This window comes from Phyllostomus hastatus, unplaced genomic scaffold, assembly GCF_019186645.2.
Source record: "Phyllostomus hastatus isolate PE091 unplaced genomic scaffold, TTU_PhHast_1.1 phas_scaffold_78, whole genome shotgun sequence".
NCBI classification, from domain to species: Eukaryota; Metazoa; Chordata; class Mammalia; order Chiroptera; family Phyllostomidae; genus Phyllostomus; species Phyllostomus hastatus.
This window is the reverse complement of record NW_025334041.1, coordinates 38,368,853-38,387,359: the sequence shown is the minus strand read 5'-3', so window position 1 is coordinate 38,387,359 and position 18,507 is coordinate 38,368,853. Positions and strand designations below refer to the sequence as shown.

General features: G+C 36.2%; 1 protein-coding gene across 2 annotated transcripts in view; it reads right to left on the bottom strand.

The window, feature by feature from the left end:
• The window catches only part of SEMA3E (semaphorin 3E), a 244,158-nt gene extending 232,046 nt beyond the window's left edge, over nucleotides 1-12,112 (bottom strand). For both annotated transcript variants that reach the window (XM_045827770.1, XM_045827771.1), the window contains exon 1: nucleotides 11,419-12,112. In XM_045827770.1, coding sequence (XP_045683726.1) covers nucleotides 11,419-11,533 — 115 coding nt within the window. In that variant the 5' untranslated portion in view covers nucleotides 11,534-12,112. The remainder of the gene's footprint in view (nucleotides 1-11,418) is intronic.
• Between the last annotated feature and the right edge of the window lie 6,395 nt (nucleotides 12,113-18,507).

Here is an 18,507-nt window from a genome sequence, read left to right as displayed (position 1 = left end):
ATGAGTGAACAATGACAACTTCACTGTACTAGTAGTCTCTGGGGGCGGTAACTGCCATTGAGTGAACATGTGTACTGTGTGACTGTCACATTCAAAATTACTGGGTGAGTATAGCAACAAATCTTCATCAAATTTTTCCTTAAACTTAAACATTCCTCCTTGGGAATTATTCAGATGAATCAGAAGGCTGCAGCTATGGGCAACTGGTGATTGGCAGCTTCATCACGACAATACGCCCACTCGTGCACCATGTCTTGTGCAGTTTTTTGGCAAAACATCAAATCATGCAGGTGACTTAGGCCTGCTACAGCCCAGATTTGGTGCCCTGTGACTTCTGGCTTTTCCCAAAACTAAAATCACCTTTGAAAGGGAAGAGATTTCAGAATATTGATGAGATTTGGAAAATACAATTTGGCAGCTGATAGCAATTGGGAGAACTGTGTGAGGTCCCAAGATGCCTACTTTGAAAGGGACTGAGGTGTCATTGTCCTGTGTACAATGTTTCTTGTGTCTTGTATTTTCTTCAATAAATGTCTGTATTTTTCATAGTACATGGCTGGATACTTTCTCAACTATATATATACACACACATATATATATGGTCTGCTTTATTATATATATATCCTGCTTTATTATGGTTTGTCTCTTTTTTACAACTAAACCTTAAGCTTCTTGGAGAATGGGTTGGGATGGTATAGGTGGTGGGGGGGATGTGGATGTGTGTTAATAAACTTACTTTAGAATAGTTTTAGATTTACAGAAAAATTGTAAAGATAATGCAAACAGTTTCCATATACCTACACTCAGTTTCCCCTATTATTAATAGCTTACATTAATACAGTACATTTGCCACAGTTAATAAACTTATATTAATACACTATTATTGATGTTTAAAGCCCATTTTTATTCAGATTTTTTTAAGTTTTTATCCTAACATCCTTTTACTGTTCCAGGATTCCATCCAGGATACACATTGCATTTAGGAAACTTTTTTTTTAAATTCTTAAGTCTTTAGCATGATGTTCTGTACCTAAACCTTTGAAGAAGCTCTTCAAACAATCATAGAATAAGTGAATGACTAAATGAACAAATATGGCTTAAAAAGATACAGATGCTTCCAAATCCCTGAAGAAAAAGATCAGGATATATAACAAAGAAATGAAGTGGACCTAATTTCACTAGTCCAAGAAAACTTTTCACTGAGAGATTAAGGAATTCTGAAATGTTACAAAATGCAATTTCAGTCAACCAATATTAGGTGTTTTTTCACCTGAACTCAATGATAGCATTATGTCACACTTTGTATCATTAAAAAGAGATTTAATTTGTATACTGTTATCAATAATTCTATATAAAAATCTTATCTACTATAGCTATGGCTGGCATGGCTCAGTGGATTGAGTGCCAACCTCTGAGCCAAAGGGTCACTGGTTCAATTCCCAATCAGGGCACATACCTGGGTTGTGGGCCAGGTCCCCAGTAGGGGGTACGTGAGAAACAACCGCACACTGATGTTTCTCTCCCTCTCTTTCTGACCCCATTCCCCTCTCTATAAAAATAAATAAATAAACTCTTTTAAAAAATCTTATCTACTATAAATATAATAAATATAGAATAATATAATAGTTAGATATTTATGAATTTAAGTATATTTATCAAGACCAAGGCTGTCATTTGGAAATTTGAATGTTACATCCTTAACCTGGGTGATACAACTCAAGGGGAAAAAGTTTAAAAAGATAATATGAAAGTGAAGCTCCTTTGTAGCATCACCCCAGACACTTACCCCAGGGTTTCTCCTGCTGGAGTGTGCATTAAGAATCACTGTCAGGGCTCGTGAAAACACAGAGCCCCAGGATCATTGATGCAGTAGGCCTGATTCAGTAGCTCCCAGGAGAGGCTGATGCTGCCAGGCCTGGCCACTTTGTACAGTGCTGGTTTAACCCCAGCTTCTATCTCCTCTTCAGTTTGAAGAGGAGCAGAAAAAAACCATAAACAACATCATCTCCTCTGCAATTGAATCCTACTAAGCCTTTCCTTTGGTGAACAATATAGTGGCTCTACCTCTTAAAAAATAAAATAAGCCTGTATAATTTTATCATTTTCACCATACGTGAAGGCAACAACAACAAAAACAACAAAACATTTTCTTTGTTTTTTTATTAAGAAGATGTTAAATACCCAGCCTTCAATTACAGTCCTTAGGAATGATCTGAATAAATCATTTCATTCTGTCCACAAATATCTTACCAAAACAGTAATCCTTGTCCTCAAAGATCTTAAAATATATTTTAAAACATACATAGAAACTAGAGAGCATTATAAGTCAACACAATACAATGTCATACATCTCCATGGTACAGTTAAATTTTCTACAAGAAGCACATTAGATAGAAAGCCAGTGTTCATTAGTCCCAGAAGTTCAATGATTTAGCAAGAAAAATTCAGCATAAAATAGGATACGCTGTAGATTCAAACCTAGAATTCTAAAATTGTATGCCCATACTCTTTCCACTAGATCATGCTAATAAAATTTGCAGAAGTGTTTTGGAGAAATTAGCCTCACTGGGAGGTCTGGTAAAGAGAGGCAAAGAATTGAAAGGATCTCAGAAAGCACACAGTCCATAATAAACTTTTTGACTCGGGGTTAGGAAAAAAGCAATCAGTAGGCATAAATAGCTGCACTGCAGTGCTGTCAGCCTCTTTGACTTTAGTTCCACAGTGTATCTGGAGCTTTGAATTTAAAGCCCTCCTCAGTTCCCATTATTTCCTGGGAGGGAATTGGTAGGAAGGAAAGAGACAGTGTCCCCAGATGACCTCTATTTTCTTCCTCTTTTATTCCCATTTTCTCTGCTGCTGTTCTTTTCTGGTTCTGAAATTGGTCCAAACACCTAAAATCACCAGTGTGACTTATCCTTCAGGATGCTGCTCCTTTGCTCTATGCTGTGAATAAAAACCCCTCTGCATTCTGGTTTCAATGAATTAAAACTCAAAACTCAGAGAATACAAACCAAAACTGCATAGAAATAGGTTGACATAAGTAATGTTTGAACTTAAGTTTAGCCACAGCATGGATGGCAGAGAGTGTTTACTCCTATTCAGTACCCTAATCCCTTCCCTTTTCAATGCCGCATAGTCCTGTGGCGCCTGGGAGCATCATCAGCTTTGCACTAGCGAAATACACTAGACAAAGAGGACAAGTTCCAGGTAGCTCGTAAGTTATTTATTTTAATATTTCATTTCCTAAGTCATGAACTTCAACACATTTTGAATGCTTAATGACTGTAATTAAATTTTTAAAAATTTAACCATCACATTTTCTTTTCATTGAATTAGACAACAAAAATGAAATATCATGGGTAAACTGAAGACCAATAAATACATATTCAGTAACATCTTTTCTTTCTACATTTGGTTTAAGGTGAGGATGAAATAAACACACTTTTCTGGAAGAGAAGCAGGGGAGGAGTACAAGAGGGGAAGAGGGTAGTGACACCACAGGTGGGTAATGAATGTATGAGGTGATACGGACAAAACAAAGGGCTTGTGGTCATCACCCAGGAAAGCCAAGTGCACCAAAATGTGGATTGTCAGGGGTCAGAGGCGAGTGCTAAATAGGTGGAGCATAGAGGTTTTTTAAAAGGGCAGCGAAAACATTCTGTATGATAGTATCAGGATGGGTACATGTCATCATACCTTTGTTCAAACCTGTAGAATGTACACCACCAAGAGCAAACCCTGAGATACACTATGGACTTGGGTGATTAAGATGTGTCAGTGTAGGTTCATCCATGGTAACATAGGCACTGCTTTGGCGGAGGCTATTGATCATAGGGAGGCTATGTATGTGTGAGGACAGGGGTATTAGGGAAATCTCTGTTCCTTCCTCTTAATTTTGCTGGAAACCTACAATTTCTATAAAAAAAAAAGTCTTTAAAAATGTGGAGGAGGGGGAGTAGATTTAAAAGCAACATCAACAATAAAAGAACACTGATTACAGATGAGAACTTACAGCTGGTGTTGGGAGCGCATCTGCTGGCCCCAGACACTTCACTACAATGGCCACTGAGGGACACGGAGGTGAATAGGCAGAGAAAGCCCTAGTCTTTCTCCTAATGTGTGTTTTACCAAAGGAGCCATAAATAGCTGTTCAGGATTCCTTAGTCTCCTTGGTACTCCTCACCCCACCCCCATCAGATTTTCCTTTAAAAACACTGCCCTGAATCATTTTGTTTGAGTCATCTACTCACTTAATAGCATTTATTGAACACCTACCAAGTGTCAGGAATGGTGCTCCACACCAGACGGCTTACCTGTTTATCCAGGATCAGGTAGAATAGAAAGCATTCTTTCACTTTCAAAACAAACAATACCTGCTAGGCTGGTGGCTGTTTGTAGGACACTGTTTAGTTTAACTTTTAACAGTGTAGTCTGGCCTTAGTAATATTAGTTCTTTTGTGCTTCACAAAGCTGGGTCTACAATTACCTTTCTTAGTAACTTGTTTACTTTGTGGCTTTGGTCTGCTGTCTCCAAGGTTCCATCAGGCAAAGTTCCCACTTTAAATTATCAACAAAATTCTACAGTAACTTACAAACACAAGAGATGCCAATATCTCGGGTTCTTTCCTGTCATTTATTCCAACAGGAGCTGGATTCATAAAAGAAACATCTTTGCTTTCAAGTAAAAAACTGATGATTAAGGATCTTCCCTTGTTTTAAGTTATAAATTAATAATTAACTCATGATTGCTTTTAGGATAAAAAAGGAAAGGAGGGTAGGCTAATTCTCTCTGAATATCTTCTGATTTATTGAAGAACTTAGAAAAAGCTTCTTAAGGGTAAAATTTTTGCCACATTAATTTGTATTATCTCATATAATCCTTTGAGGGTCCCGCAAGTTATACCTTACCCCATTTTAAAGATGAGAAGGTTATACTCAGAAAAGATAAGTGAATTGTTCAGGTCACGCAGGCAGAAGCAAGACTCACTTTAGGCATGACTCACCCAAAGTCTAGAATGTGGCAGTGTTTTGTATCTGACACCGGGGCCTACACTCCCTGCTGTGTGTACTGTGCCAAGGCTTCGAGCTAAATCCTTGAGAGAGAGCAGTGAGAGCTGCAAGTTTAGTTACCAATGATAGAAGTGGAAATACATTTCTAAAGCTCAGAAATCAGGCAAATCATGGATTTCTCTTTTTTTTTTTTCATACTAGTAGCGGAGGCAAGATTACCAAGAAAATGGGACAATATGGTGGGAATATGTTGTACTAGCCATTAGCACTAAGGCTGAAAACTTCCTGAGTCATCAATCACACCTGGTCCACCACGTGGGCCATGTGAATATGAAGTCAAGTTATCAGTTCCACAGACATTTCCATTCTTGAAATCACCACATTCTTTGACAGAAAATGTTCTGTCAATATCACAGATTATAATACTTGGTTCAAATGGGATATTAACACATCCTTTTCACTCATAGTCCAGAAAATCCTGCCTATAAAATATCCAGTCTTTTCATTACCATAATTATCATGAACATAAAAATAATGCTTGCTTAAATTAAGCATAAGAAATAACTAATGACTTTGATAATTTCTTTTATGCTTCAAATGGTACTTAAAACCACACTGTGAAAAAAGTTATTAAAATAATCATTACCCTTTGTATAATTTATATAATATTCCAAAATGTCAGATATTGTGCTAAAGACTACTACCAACATTGAGCTCTGTCTATTGAAACTGAGAAAATAATTTAAATCTTCACTCTGCACCTTTTTAGGAAATGCTTAAGTCATATAACTTCAGTTATGTTTTGTTTTCATTTCTTTGAGAATGCATTTACAAGGCCACTTCAGCACTGCCATGGCTCTGTATGATGGGGTATGCATGCATGCATAGTGCCATTTCTGGATTCCTGCAGACTAAATTCCTCTCCTAAACCACAGACTAGTGTTACACACAAAGATAAAGGAGTAGCCTTTGCAGGCTCTCCCACTAAGAATTCCCAATGATGAGTCCAGCAGATAACTGATGAAACAAAACTGGCTCAGCTGATGGTTCACAACAGTTTTCACCAGCAATGACCAATCTGATATTTGATGCCTTATTACGTGGTTGTAGAACTGAGGCCACTGAGTGATCTCATCCCAGACAGAAGAGGCCTCCTTGATGAAATGCTTTTAGGCTAAACAACAAAATAATAGGACAACACACATTTTTGAAAGAACATTTCATTGTAACAAAATGACCATTGCATATATTGATTAGTCAAGAAAGTATTGGTTCTTTATTGTGTATGGAACAGTGTCCTTGCAAAATTTTTAAGAAATGATTTTATACGATTAAATTATTCTTCCATCCAAAATTGGCCTGGTTCATTCATTTACCAATTTCACTTACTGCTTTTCTTAACTCTGACTTCACCTCACTCTGTTTCTATACTAAAGGGTAATTGTATTCCCAATGTAATACCCAACATTCAGATATGAACTAAAAGACTCATAGAGCCATTCAGGGGCTTTTGTATATCCAGATACACTTCTGTGATGCACAGGCAATATTTGTCTGTAACGTATATAAAAATACAAAGAATAGCCCTATCCAAAATCCTTATACAGGTGTGTTCTATAGATACATTCCGTGTAAACCAAACTCAACAAAACATTTTAATTCCTTTCATTTCACCCAGTGGCTTAAAAATGCACGCGCGCGCGCACACACACACACACACACACACACACACACACACACACACAGTTTCCCTTACTTAATTTTCAGTGATTCCCCCTAATGAGATCTGGACAGGATGGTTTATATTTACTTCTGGGTCCTATTTTAACTACTTCCTTTATAAGTGATGCCTCATGACCAGTTTTTAGTTACTAACCACACAGGGATGTGTGACGAATGTCACCATTGATGATACCTAGTTACCGCTGAAGAAACAAAGCTATGAGCTGGGTCAGGAAAGACTGGCTTGGTCACTGCCTCTTTTTTACCTGCCCTAGATATAAAGTAAATGCTACAGCCTCCAGGATGATCATTCAGAAATGCTCTTCTAAAATGCTGTCTCTTTTTTTCCATGTATATAAATGGAAAAAAAATTTTAATGTAACCTGTAAAGCAAATATGTATAATAAATGAATATATGTATACTTTTATAACAAAAAAATACTGACTGAATTTTGGGAAACACACATGACATAATCATCTTCTAAATTATTATAACAAGAGGTAAAAGGTATGGAAAATGGGATTTGAAATGCATGAAATCTATCAAGATAAACCATGATTTTATGCTAATTAGGAGCCACTTCTCCTGTTTTCTATAGCACTGACTGATACCCAAACTCATGCCATTCCCAAAGGTTTTTCTCTTTAGGGCACACTTCCTTTCAACCTCAGTTACAGCAATCTTTGGAAAACATTAATAATATAATTTTTAGGTTAGAAAATGCTTTCCCAGATATTGGTGCTCCATTTAATTTTTCTCAAAAACCCAGTAAGATATAGAAAGCACCATTACGATCCCTATTTTCAACTTAAGGAAACCAAAGCACAATTACCAATAGTTCAGCAGGGGTGTCAAACTCATTTTCACTGGGGGCCACATCAGCTTCACAGTTGCCTTCAAAGGGCCGAATGTAATTTTAGGACAGTATAAATGTAACTACTGCTTAACTAGGGGCAAAGAGCTCAGCGCTCCTGCCGGGTAGAAACAAGGTGCTGGGCTGGATAAAACAAAGCAGAGGGCTGGATTTGGCCCTCGGGCCTTGTGTTTTCCACCTGTGGATTAAGGGGAAGGACTTCAGCTATAGATGCATCTGACTACAAATTCTGGGCTCTCTGAACAATGGCAATTTTGTATAAAATGCTTATTATATCCATGTAGATGAACACTCTCTACCCCACTTTCTATATGTATAGATATATATTTGATGCTCAAATCTACATTTACAAAGGCAATATATTTTAGGAATGATCTTCTGCCATATCCATGCCTTTATTTAGCTACTTTTTCACTGAACATCCTCTGCTTAAGCAGCCATTGGCCTCTGTGCTTGCGTTGTTGTTTATTGGGACTTTGAACACCTACCCCATCTGCCAAGCTCCCTTGATTGAATTTCTGGAGCTTTCCATGTGCATTGGGATTTCTTCTATGACATAGGGCTTTGCTCCTTTGTTGTTTTCTTCTTCCAGCTCCATTACCAAAAAAGTTATCTGTGCCTTCCCTGTATAACCTCGTTAATGCAGGATGATGAAAGATAAGGTGAGAAGAGGCATTAACAGAGGGAAGTGGCTACATCCACCAGGACTCTTTCCTTTGCATTTGTCAGGAGGACCACAGCTATTTTTCAAGGAAATTCTTGGAGTAGAATATTATAAATTTGAATTAATAACATGAATATTACCCTCTTTACAGTATTGGCTATAAAGTTAGCTATATTCTTAAATATTCATAAACTTTTAAATACTTGCCTGATATAGTTAACTTCAACTCACATCTTTACTGAAAATTCTTACAGAGCAGGACAAAAATCTTGACATTGTAATCTCTGCTAGGTCTTTATTTGTTAATCCCACTTATCTTACACCTATAAAATACATTTAAAAATGTGTATTGCCCCAACAAGGGTAAATATCTCATTTTTAATCAATTAGTGTTGCACTGTGTTAACATATTTGCTTAAGATGGAGTGGAGTGAAAATTCAGCAAGAAGGGGAGGAATTCAGTTTCATCCCACTGTGGAAAGTAAGGCAGAAGATGCTCCATATGTGACACCAACTTTCTGCCTTGTCTCCCTCCTTTTCTGCCTTTTCTTCCTTTTAGTCCTAATGGTCTCTTCCCAACCTGTGTTTTAGAACATGCCACTTCCAAAGATAGTGATGGATGGAGAAGAGAGAAAAAGGAAATTGTTGGATTGTTTTTCCCTCTGGACAAATTTTCACATAATTTAACTCAAGCTTTATATATGACTCTTTGGGAAGAGACCTAGGCTTGTGGTCTCAAGAGTCATCTTGATAATGGAGAGTATAAGAAAAATGCTTGTCCATATCCCATATGGCATAGAGCACAGCTATGAAATGAATCCTAGGATTAACGCAGTAGGCCACCTCCAGGGAGGTGGGGTCAGGCAGCAGTGCAGAGGTGCTACACTGCTTAACCTAGTGCCTCTTGTTTTGATGGATCAAGCACTTATTTATAACTTTAATGACCTATGTCACCAACTGCTGAGATTTTACCATTACTGATAGGATTTAAGATAGAAAAAGATTATAGTCAGAAATATCCTACCCATAGTTTTTAGATACCTCTAAATGTACATTGAATTCCAAAAGGTAGAGTGGTAAATGCGTTCTTCATATTTCATCAATGAGACTGCATATTCCTGCTCTGACAGTCCATTGCTTCCCCTTCCAGGGTGCATTTGCTACGTTGGGTTGCATCCCCAGTGTGATCTCTTAGCTGACTTTGCTAACTGCACAAATGAGAACATTCTATTTTCAGGTAACTCCACACTGTCTTTGTATAAAAAGCACAATATTGCACATTCTCAGTCAGTACCATTAAAGCCAAAGGGAAATTCTGTGGGAGTTTTCAGTCTCGTGCACACACAGATACTAGCAGTTCTACTTCCACACCATTTAACACAATTCATAAAATCAGTTACAGCATGCCTTTAATTAAGAGAGATTTAGTGAAGGTGAACTCGATAACTATAGTATGCATAGCATTTAGCTGCGTTACAGAGTTTTGGTATTCTCCAACAAAGTTATAAACCCTCTAATAAAATATTAAAATGAGATTATCTTTGAAAATACATTGATATTTATCTATCAGAAAACAAGAACCCTAATAATGATGTATAAAAGGTTAATTCTGGGCATAACAGAATGGTATCTTGCCAAAACTGACAGCTTATGTATCTACTTGTGCACATAAGAAAAACAACTCATTTATTATGTTTTTTTCTGATATCCTTATTTATTTGTTCATATTCCATCATGTCAAATTTCTACATTTTGATATATTTGATCATTACCTCTTAGGAATATGCATTTTGATACACACCATGATACATCTTCCCAAGTCAAAGATGTCTGTTAATGCTAAGTACTATATTTTAAAACTTTACACATTTAGTGCCAATGTGCCTCTTAAATTCATATTACCTACTGGAGAGTATTCTAGGAAATCTATTTAAACTAAAAAAAATCCACAAATTTTAGCTATTCTAAAAGTGCAGGATTCCTATAGTTAAAATTAACTGTTGATTGTCCAATAAAAAGACAAAAAGACCAACCATGTCATTTAAAACTGAGACAGGTCTTTCTTTTTGTTTCCCCTACTGATAAACATTATGCCTATATTTTAAAAATATAGACTTCTGTTCATTCTACAGTGGGGAGCAATTTGAAAGCTTACACAATTAAAAAATGGTTCTTATGTAATTTCTGTTGTTGCATCTATTATCTGTCTCAATGTATGGTAATAACAAATCCTTCTTTCCTGAAAATTTATTCCAAATTTCTTTTAAATCAGCAAAGTCACTTTCTCAGAGTGTGGGTTTCGTTTGTTGCTTGTTTCTTTACAGGAAGAATCACCAAACCTATTCATGACAGGCTTTTACTGATCCTGATGCAAAAGCTATCTTTTGATCATTTATTTATGACTAAAAGCTGCTTTAAAAGACATAGTTGCAGAACTAGATATTTAAGTACTCTGATAGATCAGCAGGTAAGCAATATGAATTTATATTAAAAATTCATGCAAATGAGTAATATCTAATATTTTAATCAATATACATCAGTTTACAAAACTGCTAATAAACTATACTTTTTGCCACATGTAAAAAATTGTAATAATTCAACAAGAAAATCTAATTTATTTCAGATGTTAGTCATTTTAATTACATGATTAGTACTTTGTTATCATGAGTAAGGACCCATTTTGTTTGTCAGGAATTTTCTTTTTTCCTCCCCTCATCCCCATTATGGGCAACACAAAACAACAAAACAATTGCACCTCTACTTCTAAAGCCCTTCCCAGACATCCTTGTTTCCCATAAATTGGTATTTAAATACCAACTGATAACTCAGTGTGTATTCAGCCCCTCAAGGCTATTAACAACCTGATTTCTACCCTCTTCTGTTGTGTCTGCTAATGAGTGAACTTCTCACTAGTAAAACCTAACATTTACAAGATAAAAATAACATCTGTAAGTTGGCATGTGATTTTGCTCTACCTTCAGCTCTGCTAAGATGACATGTTAATCAGAGGTACTTTGACTCTTAAGTCAGTTTTGCAATAATGTTTCAGGTGCATTTTAAGGGTCTGTGAAGACCAAAGATCTATGTTGAATGACTATTTATTTATGTATTTATTTATTTACAAAAGGATCTGAAAAGGTGACCTACCTTTATGTGTCAGGCGTAACCGGGGGTAAGTGGTATCAGCTGTGTGACCTCCCATCCAGAGCTCCAGTAAGTAACCCCACAGCAGCCAGGTGAGAACGTGTCCCGCGGATGCCATACTGCCGCTCACCGTGCAAGCCCTCCGATCCTGAATTTAAGACGGGTTTGAGTTTTACTTAGGACTCCCCTCCGGGGGCGGCGTGGGAGAGGCTTTGTGAGAAATCAAACGCGTTGTCATCAGAGAGCACAGTTCCAAACTGCCATTTGTCAGGCGGTATTTAGATATGCAAAACCTTTCTTTCCCCCGGACAGTTGTTTAGAAGCCGGGAGCAGGAGGACATTCCAAGGAGTGAGTCTTCAGAGCCATGTCCTGCACTCAGTTCGGTAACTACGCCGGTAGGCTCAAGAAGAAACTGTATTTCTTAGTCACTTCTGCAAGCAGTTCATTCAGGAAAAAGCCCCCGAGCACACGCACTGCCTTCCTATCGCTCAGCTCTTCTCTGGCTCCGTGAAGCCTCTCAGTCAGCCTCCTGCACTGGCTTGCCAAACAGCTAGTTTTAATTCACCTTTCACCTTGCTAATTAAAAACAAGAAGTGCCATTCCCTCTAGGAGTTGCAGGATCCACCAAGCAGGGAGGGATGCCGTTCTGTCAGCGAGCTGTGTTTACAGGGAAAGTTCAGGCAGGGTTGAGCAGCGTACTTGCTGTTTCTAGGAAGTGTTTCTGGTGCACGTGCCCTGCTCCCACCTCCCCCTCCCGGTTTTAAGGCCGCGTCACGCAGCGGCAGGAGGAAAGTCAGCGCAGTTGTTATGGGAAAGGGGCAATCAGGAGCGAGAATGGTGTGTATAATAGGGAGATTATTTAAGAATACATAACAAACAAGGATGTTGTGGCAGGGAGGGCGTTTAAATGCTCAGTCACCAAGAATAACCCTTAAATAAATATTAATTCATTTTAAACCATCAATTTGTCACCATCTAGTACCCAAATCGTTTTTTTAGCATTTCCACTGATTTTTTCACATTTATGGTTCTCCATATTGATTATATCTTACAAATGTTATTTTCAACTCTTGAAGAGAAGTGTATCTCAAGAGGCTGAAAAAAAATGTTATCTGTTGTATGGATGTGGTAGAACTGACAAATTATTTTGCTGAGGCAAATTCTTCAAATCAGTTAAAGCAGATCATAAATTTTATCTCAATTTAAGACTAAATAAATTTTCAAGTAATTTTCTCCTATGTTAAGATAACTAAGGTAAAGCTGACATTTTTTATCCAACAGACCCCAGGAAAGCACGTATTAGAAAACTCAGGATGTGAAATACTTTAGGTTCAACTGCTATGCACTTTCAGAGTTTATTTTCCTAGACACCACTTTGTGTAAATAAGCTTAACACAATAGGTCAACTTTACAATCCACTTTCAATCAATCTTAAAAACTAAACCAAACACTCTGTAGCTGTTGGCCTGGAAATGAACAGTATTATTTTAAGATATCAATGAACTTGAATAGGTTTTTGATAGTTGAGTTAAATGGTAAACAAATTTTGACTATGATAAAATGTTTTCTTATTCAGTATTTTAAATGATAATGATTAAGGACACTTTTTGAGAGATATGTTTTTTTAAATCATGTAATTATTACAAAAAGATAATATAGGTTACCCTGATATTTTGCACTATATACATATATAAACAAATGTAGAGCTAGGCATTCTCCACCCATTTTCCTAGGCATGATATATTTTATTACAAGAAGAGCATATTTTGCAAAATGTAAATGTCACTGGATATTATAAATAATTAGATTTCCAAGGCCTAAAAAAAGATAACAAATGCTGAACATTATTTAACAGTAAATCGACATGAGGTGTTTAGAGACTTTTAACCTAGGGTGGTCACTGTGGGCACTTGCATATTTTAAAAACCAGTCTGATGAGCTACAGAGCTGAAAGTTGTTGTAAATGTGATATATTGTACCTTGGGAATCCTCTTTCACTTTCTTCCACAACTGAAGTAACTAGAAAGTAAATAGCAGCTTTTACATGTATCGTCTAATGGTAAGATTCTGGAAAAGTAAATATAACTTTTATTACAAATATATGACTACTCTCATACACCTAAAATTCCATCTAAGATTACACAGTGCACATCCTAAATCAGTAATGTAACTGAGACAGTGTAAGATGTATCCAATTTCATGAGGATATCAAATGCACACCAGTAAATATCAATGCGGGAATAATTGTTATGAATACCACTTATGTATACACAAGCTACATACTGAGGTTCATCTTTAGTTGTACATGTTATCCTTTATATTAGGAGAATAAGGCGTGTCACACACCACAGTAATGAGTTTCTTTGGTTTTCTCAAAATATGCTTTGGTTTATCCTGTGTCATCAATGCCACGGCATTTTTCCCTTTAACTCCTTTCTTCATCCTCTACCTTTCTCTCTAGCCTACATTATACATGCAGATGATACCCCCAAAATTACTATTTAAAAAAAAACTAAACATCCAGAACTACCTATGTGGCTTTAGCCACAGGCAATAGAATGAAGAGTTTTTGACACCAAATCTGTCATTCACATCATAAAATAAAATCAGAACCCTCAGAAGTAGAGTAATCATATAACTTGTCATTCAAATAAGACATTTGTGAGAGTAAAAGAGACTTCTATTCATAATTATGTGAAAACTAAGAATTTTATAAACAAATCAGGATATCAAAATCATCTTAGGAGAGATTTCTAGGTATCATTGGAAAACATGGAAATGGAAAAAAAAAAAACTGACTTGCCACCAACAGAGAGTGAAGAGCTTTAGTGAACAGAAGAGTTTTGGTTCTAGCAACAATACTTGTTCATATTATGATATTTGATTTGAGAAGAGCTAGACTACCAGTTTGAATACATTAAATAACATTTAAAAAAAAGATGTGAGACGGGAAATGGCAATTCTGAGGGTATTGCCCAGCAGGCCAAACACCTCATTTCAAAACCATTTATTGCTAGGGTCACAACATTGTATGGAGAGCAACTCAGTGCGGAAGAAAAAGAAAGGGAAACTGAGTATGCCTCAGGAGGTCCATGCTCTCCCATGGCGGCTTCTGCCACTAGTTCCCCAATGGTAACAGCAACTGGCCTCTGCAGCAACCCCGCCCAGCACGTGGTCCCAGCCTGCGTGGTCTGCATCCTGTGGGGTACTTGTAAAAAGGGCAGGTTCCTGTGCCCCACCTCATGGTCCCAGATTGCCAAGTTGTATGTGCCAAAGTTTCAGTTTTACTGTGATTCCTTTAGGTCAGTGTTATTCAACCATTAAACATCTGTTCATCATATTCATAAATTTTATCATAATAGCATAGTTAAAATTAAATAATTAAAATTTAATTGCAATTAAAATTTAACAATTAAAATAAACCATTTCCTCATAGGCTTGATGTCCTACTTATATTTTTCAAATAAACTTGAAAAACAGCAAAAATTGTAAAAGGTTATCTCTATATCACTTAAAGTAATCTCACATACTGTGGGAAACAGAGCTAATGGCATCAAGAATATTCATTCATTTTTCCTTCCTTCCAGAAAGATGGGAGAGAGAGATGACATAGATTAGGTATAGATATAGATATAGATGACATAGCTATAGATACAAATGATGATGGAGATAGAGATAGAGATGGTAGAGATATCTGGGAAACTGTTTTCCACCCCTGGGCAGTTTGACTAATTTTGACCACATTAATAAAAGCAAAAGTGACGTGTGTCACATCTAGTCTGAGGCAGTAAAATACTCCTAAGTAACTCTTCTGTCTCTTTCAAGTTTTTTTCTACAGTGAAAGAGGTAGCCCCATGTTGAATGCATACATTTTTATCTACTATACTTTAGGAAACATGCTCTTGGATAGACATATAGTGTGAATGAGTCACTATTTCTTCCTATCTGTCACTAAAACTACTTTGGCAGAAGTGACTGCAACAGCCAGCAAGAGATCTGAATACTTGGGGGGCAAGTAAAAGATAAAGTGATTCTCTATGTCATTTTTAGAATGGAATGGGATATACCCTTGGGTTTTCAAGTTGAACAGTGTACACAAAAATGATGTTGTAAACAGTATTAATAGGTGAAGATGTAGGTTATAACACTACATCTCAATATTATTATAATTAAGACCATTAATAAACCAAAGTTTCACAATAGCAATGATGATAAACTTTATCTGTATTGGCTGTGGCATTTCAGGTTCACTAATCCTTCTTCTTCTTCTGCTAGCCCTGCAGCATCTCACATGTCCCAGCATCAGCTGCTGTTACTGCTGGCGCCACCATCACTACTGCTGGGTTTTGAAGGCAAGACTGCTGATGCGTTTATGGGTCAGTCAGTTCAGATGCCTTACACTGCAGAACCTGTGAGGGTTCCAGAAGTCTGGATTGACCATTTCTCACATTCACTGATTCAGGAAGATGAAGATAAATAGTCAACCAAGTCCCTCCTGAGTTGTGTGGGGTATGGTATCCCGTCAATCAGTACCATCCAAGATCAGGCCCAGTGGCCTGTCTGAAAGAGACCTGGCTGATGCCTTTGTGCTGTCATCATTTAAATAACTAACAATTCAATGAATTTCTCTTTATTTTTTTCATTTTGGCCATCTATTCATTAAATTTGAGCAAAGATTACATTGCATAAAATTTCAAATTGTTTTTGACTTGCACTAGGTTTATTCTCATTTTCTTTTTGATCCCTGACAATAAAGAATAGCAGAAAAAGCATTTTGAGCATTTTATGCCAAGTGTTGGCTTTCATTGATTTTGATCAAAGAGCAGTGATTGTTCTTGGGCTCTTTCTATGGAAAAATAAAATTAGTATGTGTGACATTGACAGTGAAAATCCTTTAATTTGTCAGTCCTGAGAGGTTTCTTTATAGGCTTCCTTATAGGTTATAAAGAATTCCTAAAAAGAGAGGGATCTCCAATCAGCAGCTTTAAAAAAATGTAGCAGAAACCTCCATCACATATTGTTTTTCAGGTCTGTTGTAATAGATATTTCTGTGTTATTGGTGCCACCAATGGTGAGTTGTGAGTTGGTCATAATACATGACCAATATTCTCAAAACCTAACGCAATACATCAAACTGATTCCATTTTAGTGGAATAAAAATAGCAATTACTGTTAATTTGTTATTTTCTGCATGCTAAGGCCATGAAAGACACAATTATACAAAATTCATTTTAATCCAGACAACAACCCTATGCAATAGATACTATTTTTATTGCCACTTACATATAAAAAGAATCTGGAACACAGATGTGAGGTGAAATACTGGTAAGCAACAAAACCACCAGCTTAAACCCAGACTCCAGGACCTGTGTTCCAACCATTACACTTGTCCTCTCACAGAATATTATTCAGATAAGATTCATGGGGCTGCTTTCAAATTCTACACCGATAGAAACTTATCTTTAATAAATTTTAATAATGAACTGTATATGGTTTTAAAATAAAAACCTTTCAAGACAATCAAAAATCAGTCTCTGTAATTAAATTCTCCAGATAAATTCTCCATCCAAAGTTGTGTCAGATGGTTGAGAATGCTCTGTTCATCTATTTCAGGTTAAAGACTGTCAGCTGCACAAATTTTAGTATTTGTTTAATTGACCAGATACTGGGCCTTGTAGGCTATTAGTTTAGAAAAGAGTCTTACCTTGGTAATTAGGCACAACGCTGGAGCTAAATGCAGGAGGCAAAATTGTTAAAGAACATATTTCTAAGAGAACTAAGAAAGAAAGTTATTTAAAGAAAAATTGTCAGATAATAATAGTTATTCTTACTTGTAGAAATATGTATAAATACACATGTATATGGATATATGCATACACATACAGGCACATTCTAGTGATGGTTATAAGAGAAGAAAAAGGTTTGCAAAAAAGGATGTAAGGGAAATAAGTCATTTAAAAATAGTTACTGATGTTAATATTATTTTTTTCAAAAGATTCCAACATCTTCAAACAATGTTAATACTAATGTATGTAAAATAAAGTCAGCATTTTATACTCAAACCCACTTAAGAAACAGACTCAATATGAGACCAATAATAAGTCCTATAAACTAGAGTAGAATAGTTACCCATCCACTGGCTTCTTCAATCTCATTCTAGAATTTAAGACCACATATATATTTTTTGTCTTCCTAGAAAAAATTGACTTAATTCTTTGAAGGTCATTTTATGGATTACTTTTTTAAAAAAGGAAGGAAGAAAGGAGTGAGGAAAAGAAAACAAGAAATGATACAATGTAATTTTAAAAAATGTTTCTTTATTTCAAGTGTTAAACCCTTGTTGTTTTCTTTATGATCTCCATTGTTTTTTTAGATACAATGGCCGAAGTCAGACCAGTTGGCATGGAGTGATTTATTTAATGAATATATTCCTGAGTGTATGATAATTGCAAGGCACTTTGTATAGCTTAAGATATTTAGAAGCCAAAAAGTAGTTTTTTTTCTGTTAATTATTTGTAACATTTCTTTAGTTGTTCACTTTGTCTTGACAGAAGATGAATGTCCAATGTGTAAGCATTAAGTGAAAAAAAAACGCTATCTCATTATGAAAGAAGAAAAGAAAGAACTCAGATAAAGCCAGTGCAATTATCTATTAGTAAGTTGGCAAGAAACTAAGCAAAAAAGCCAAATATTTTGCAATATATTATAGTATCTTCAATTGTCATACAGTTGGCAGATGTATATAAAATTTTATATATCATAAAGCTGCCATCAACTCAATGAACATACCTGTTTCACATTAAAATAAATGGAAACAACTTTAAAGTTGTGAAGAATCTGACAGAAAATCAGAATATTCAAAATAAATCATATTTTGGCTATGAAAGTGGGTTTTGGAGTTCAAAGGAATCACAGTGACCAAAGAAAAAGCCTGGCAGAAGTCCTATGAAGACTCCTTCCCCAGGGACTTCTTTTCCTTAACACCATTCCAAACAACCATCTATGAAAAGAGAGAATATAATACCTAGAAAAAGAGAATGTGACGTTGAATCTGCTGGTGAGTTTGCAAAGATGAAACAAGAAAACTAAAC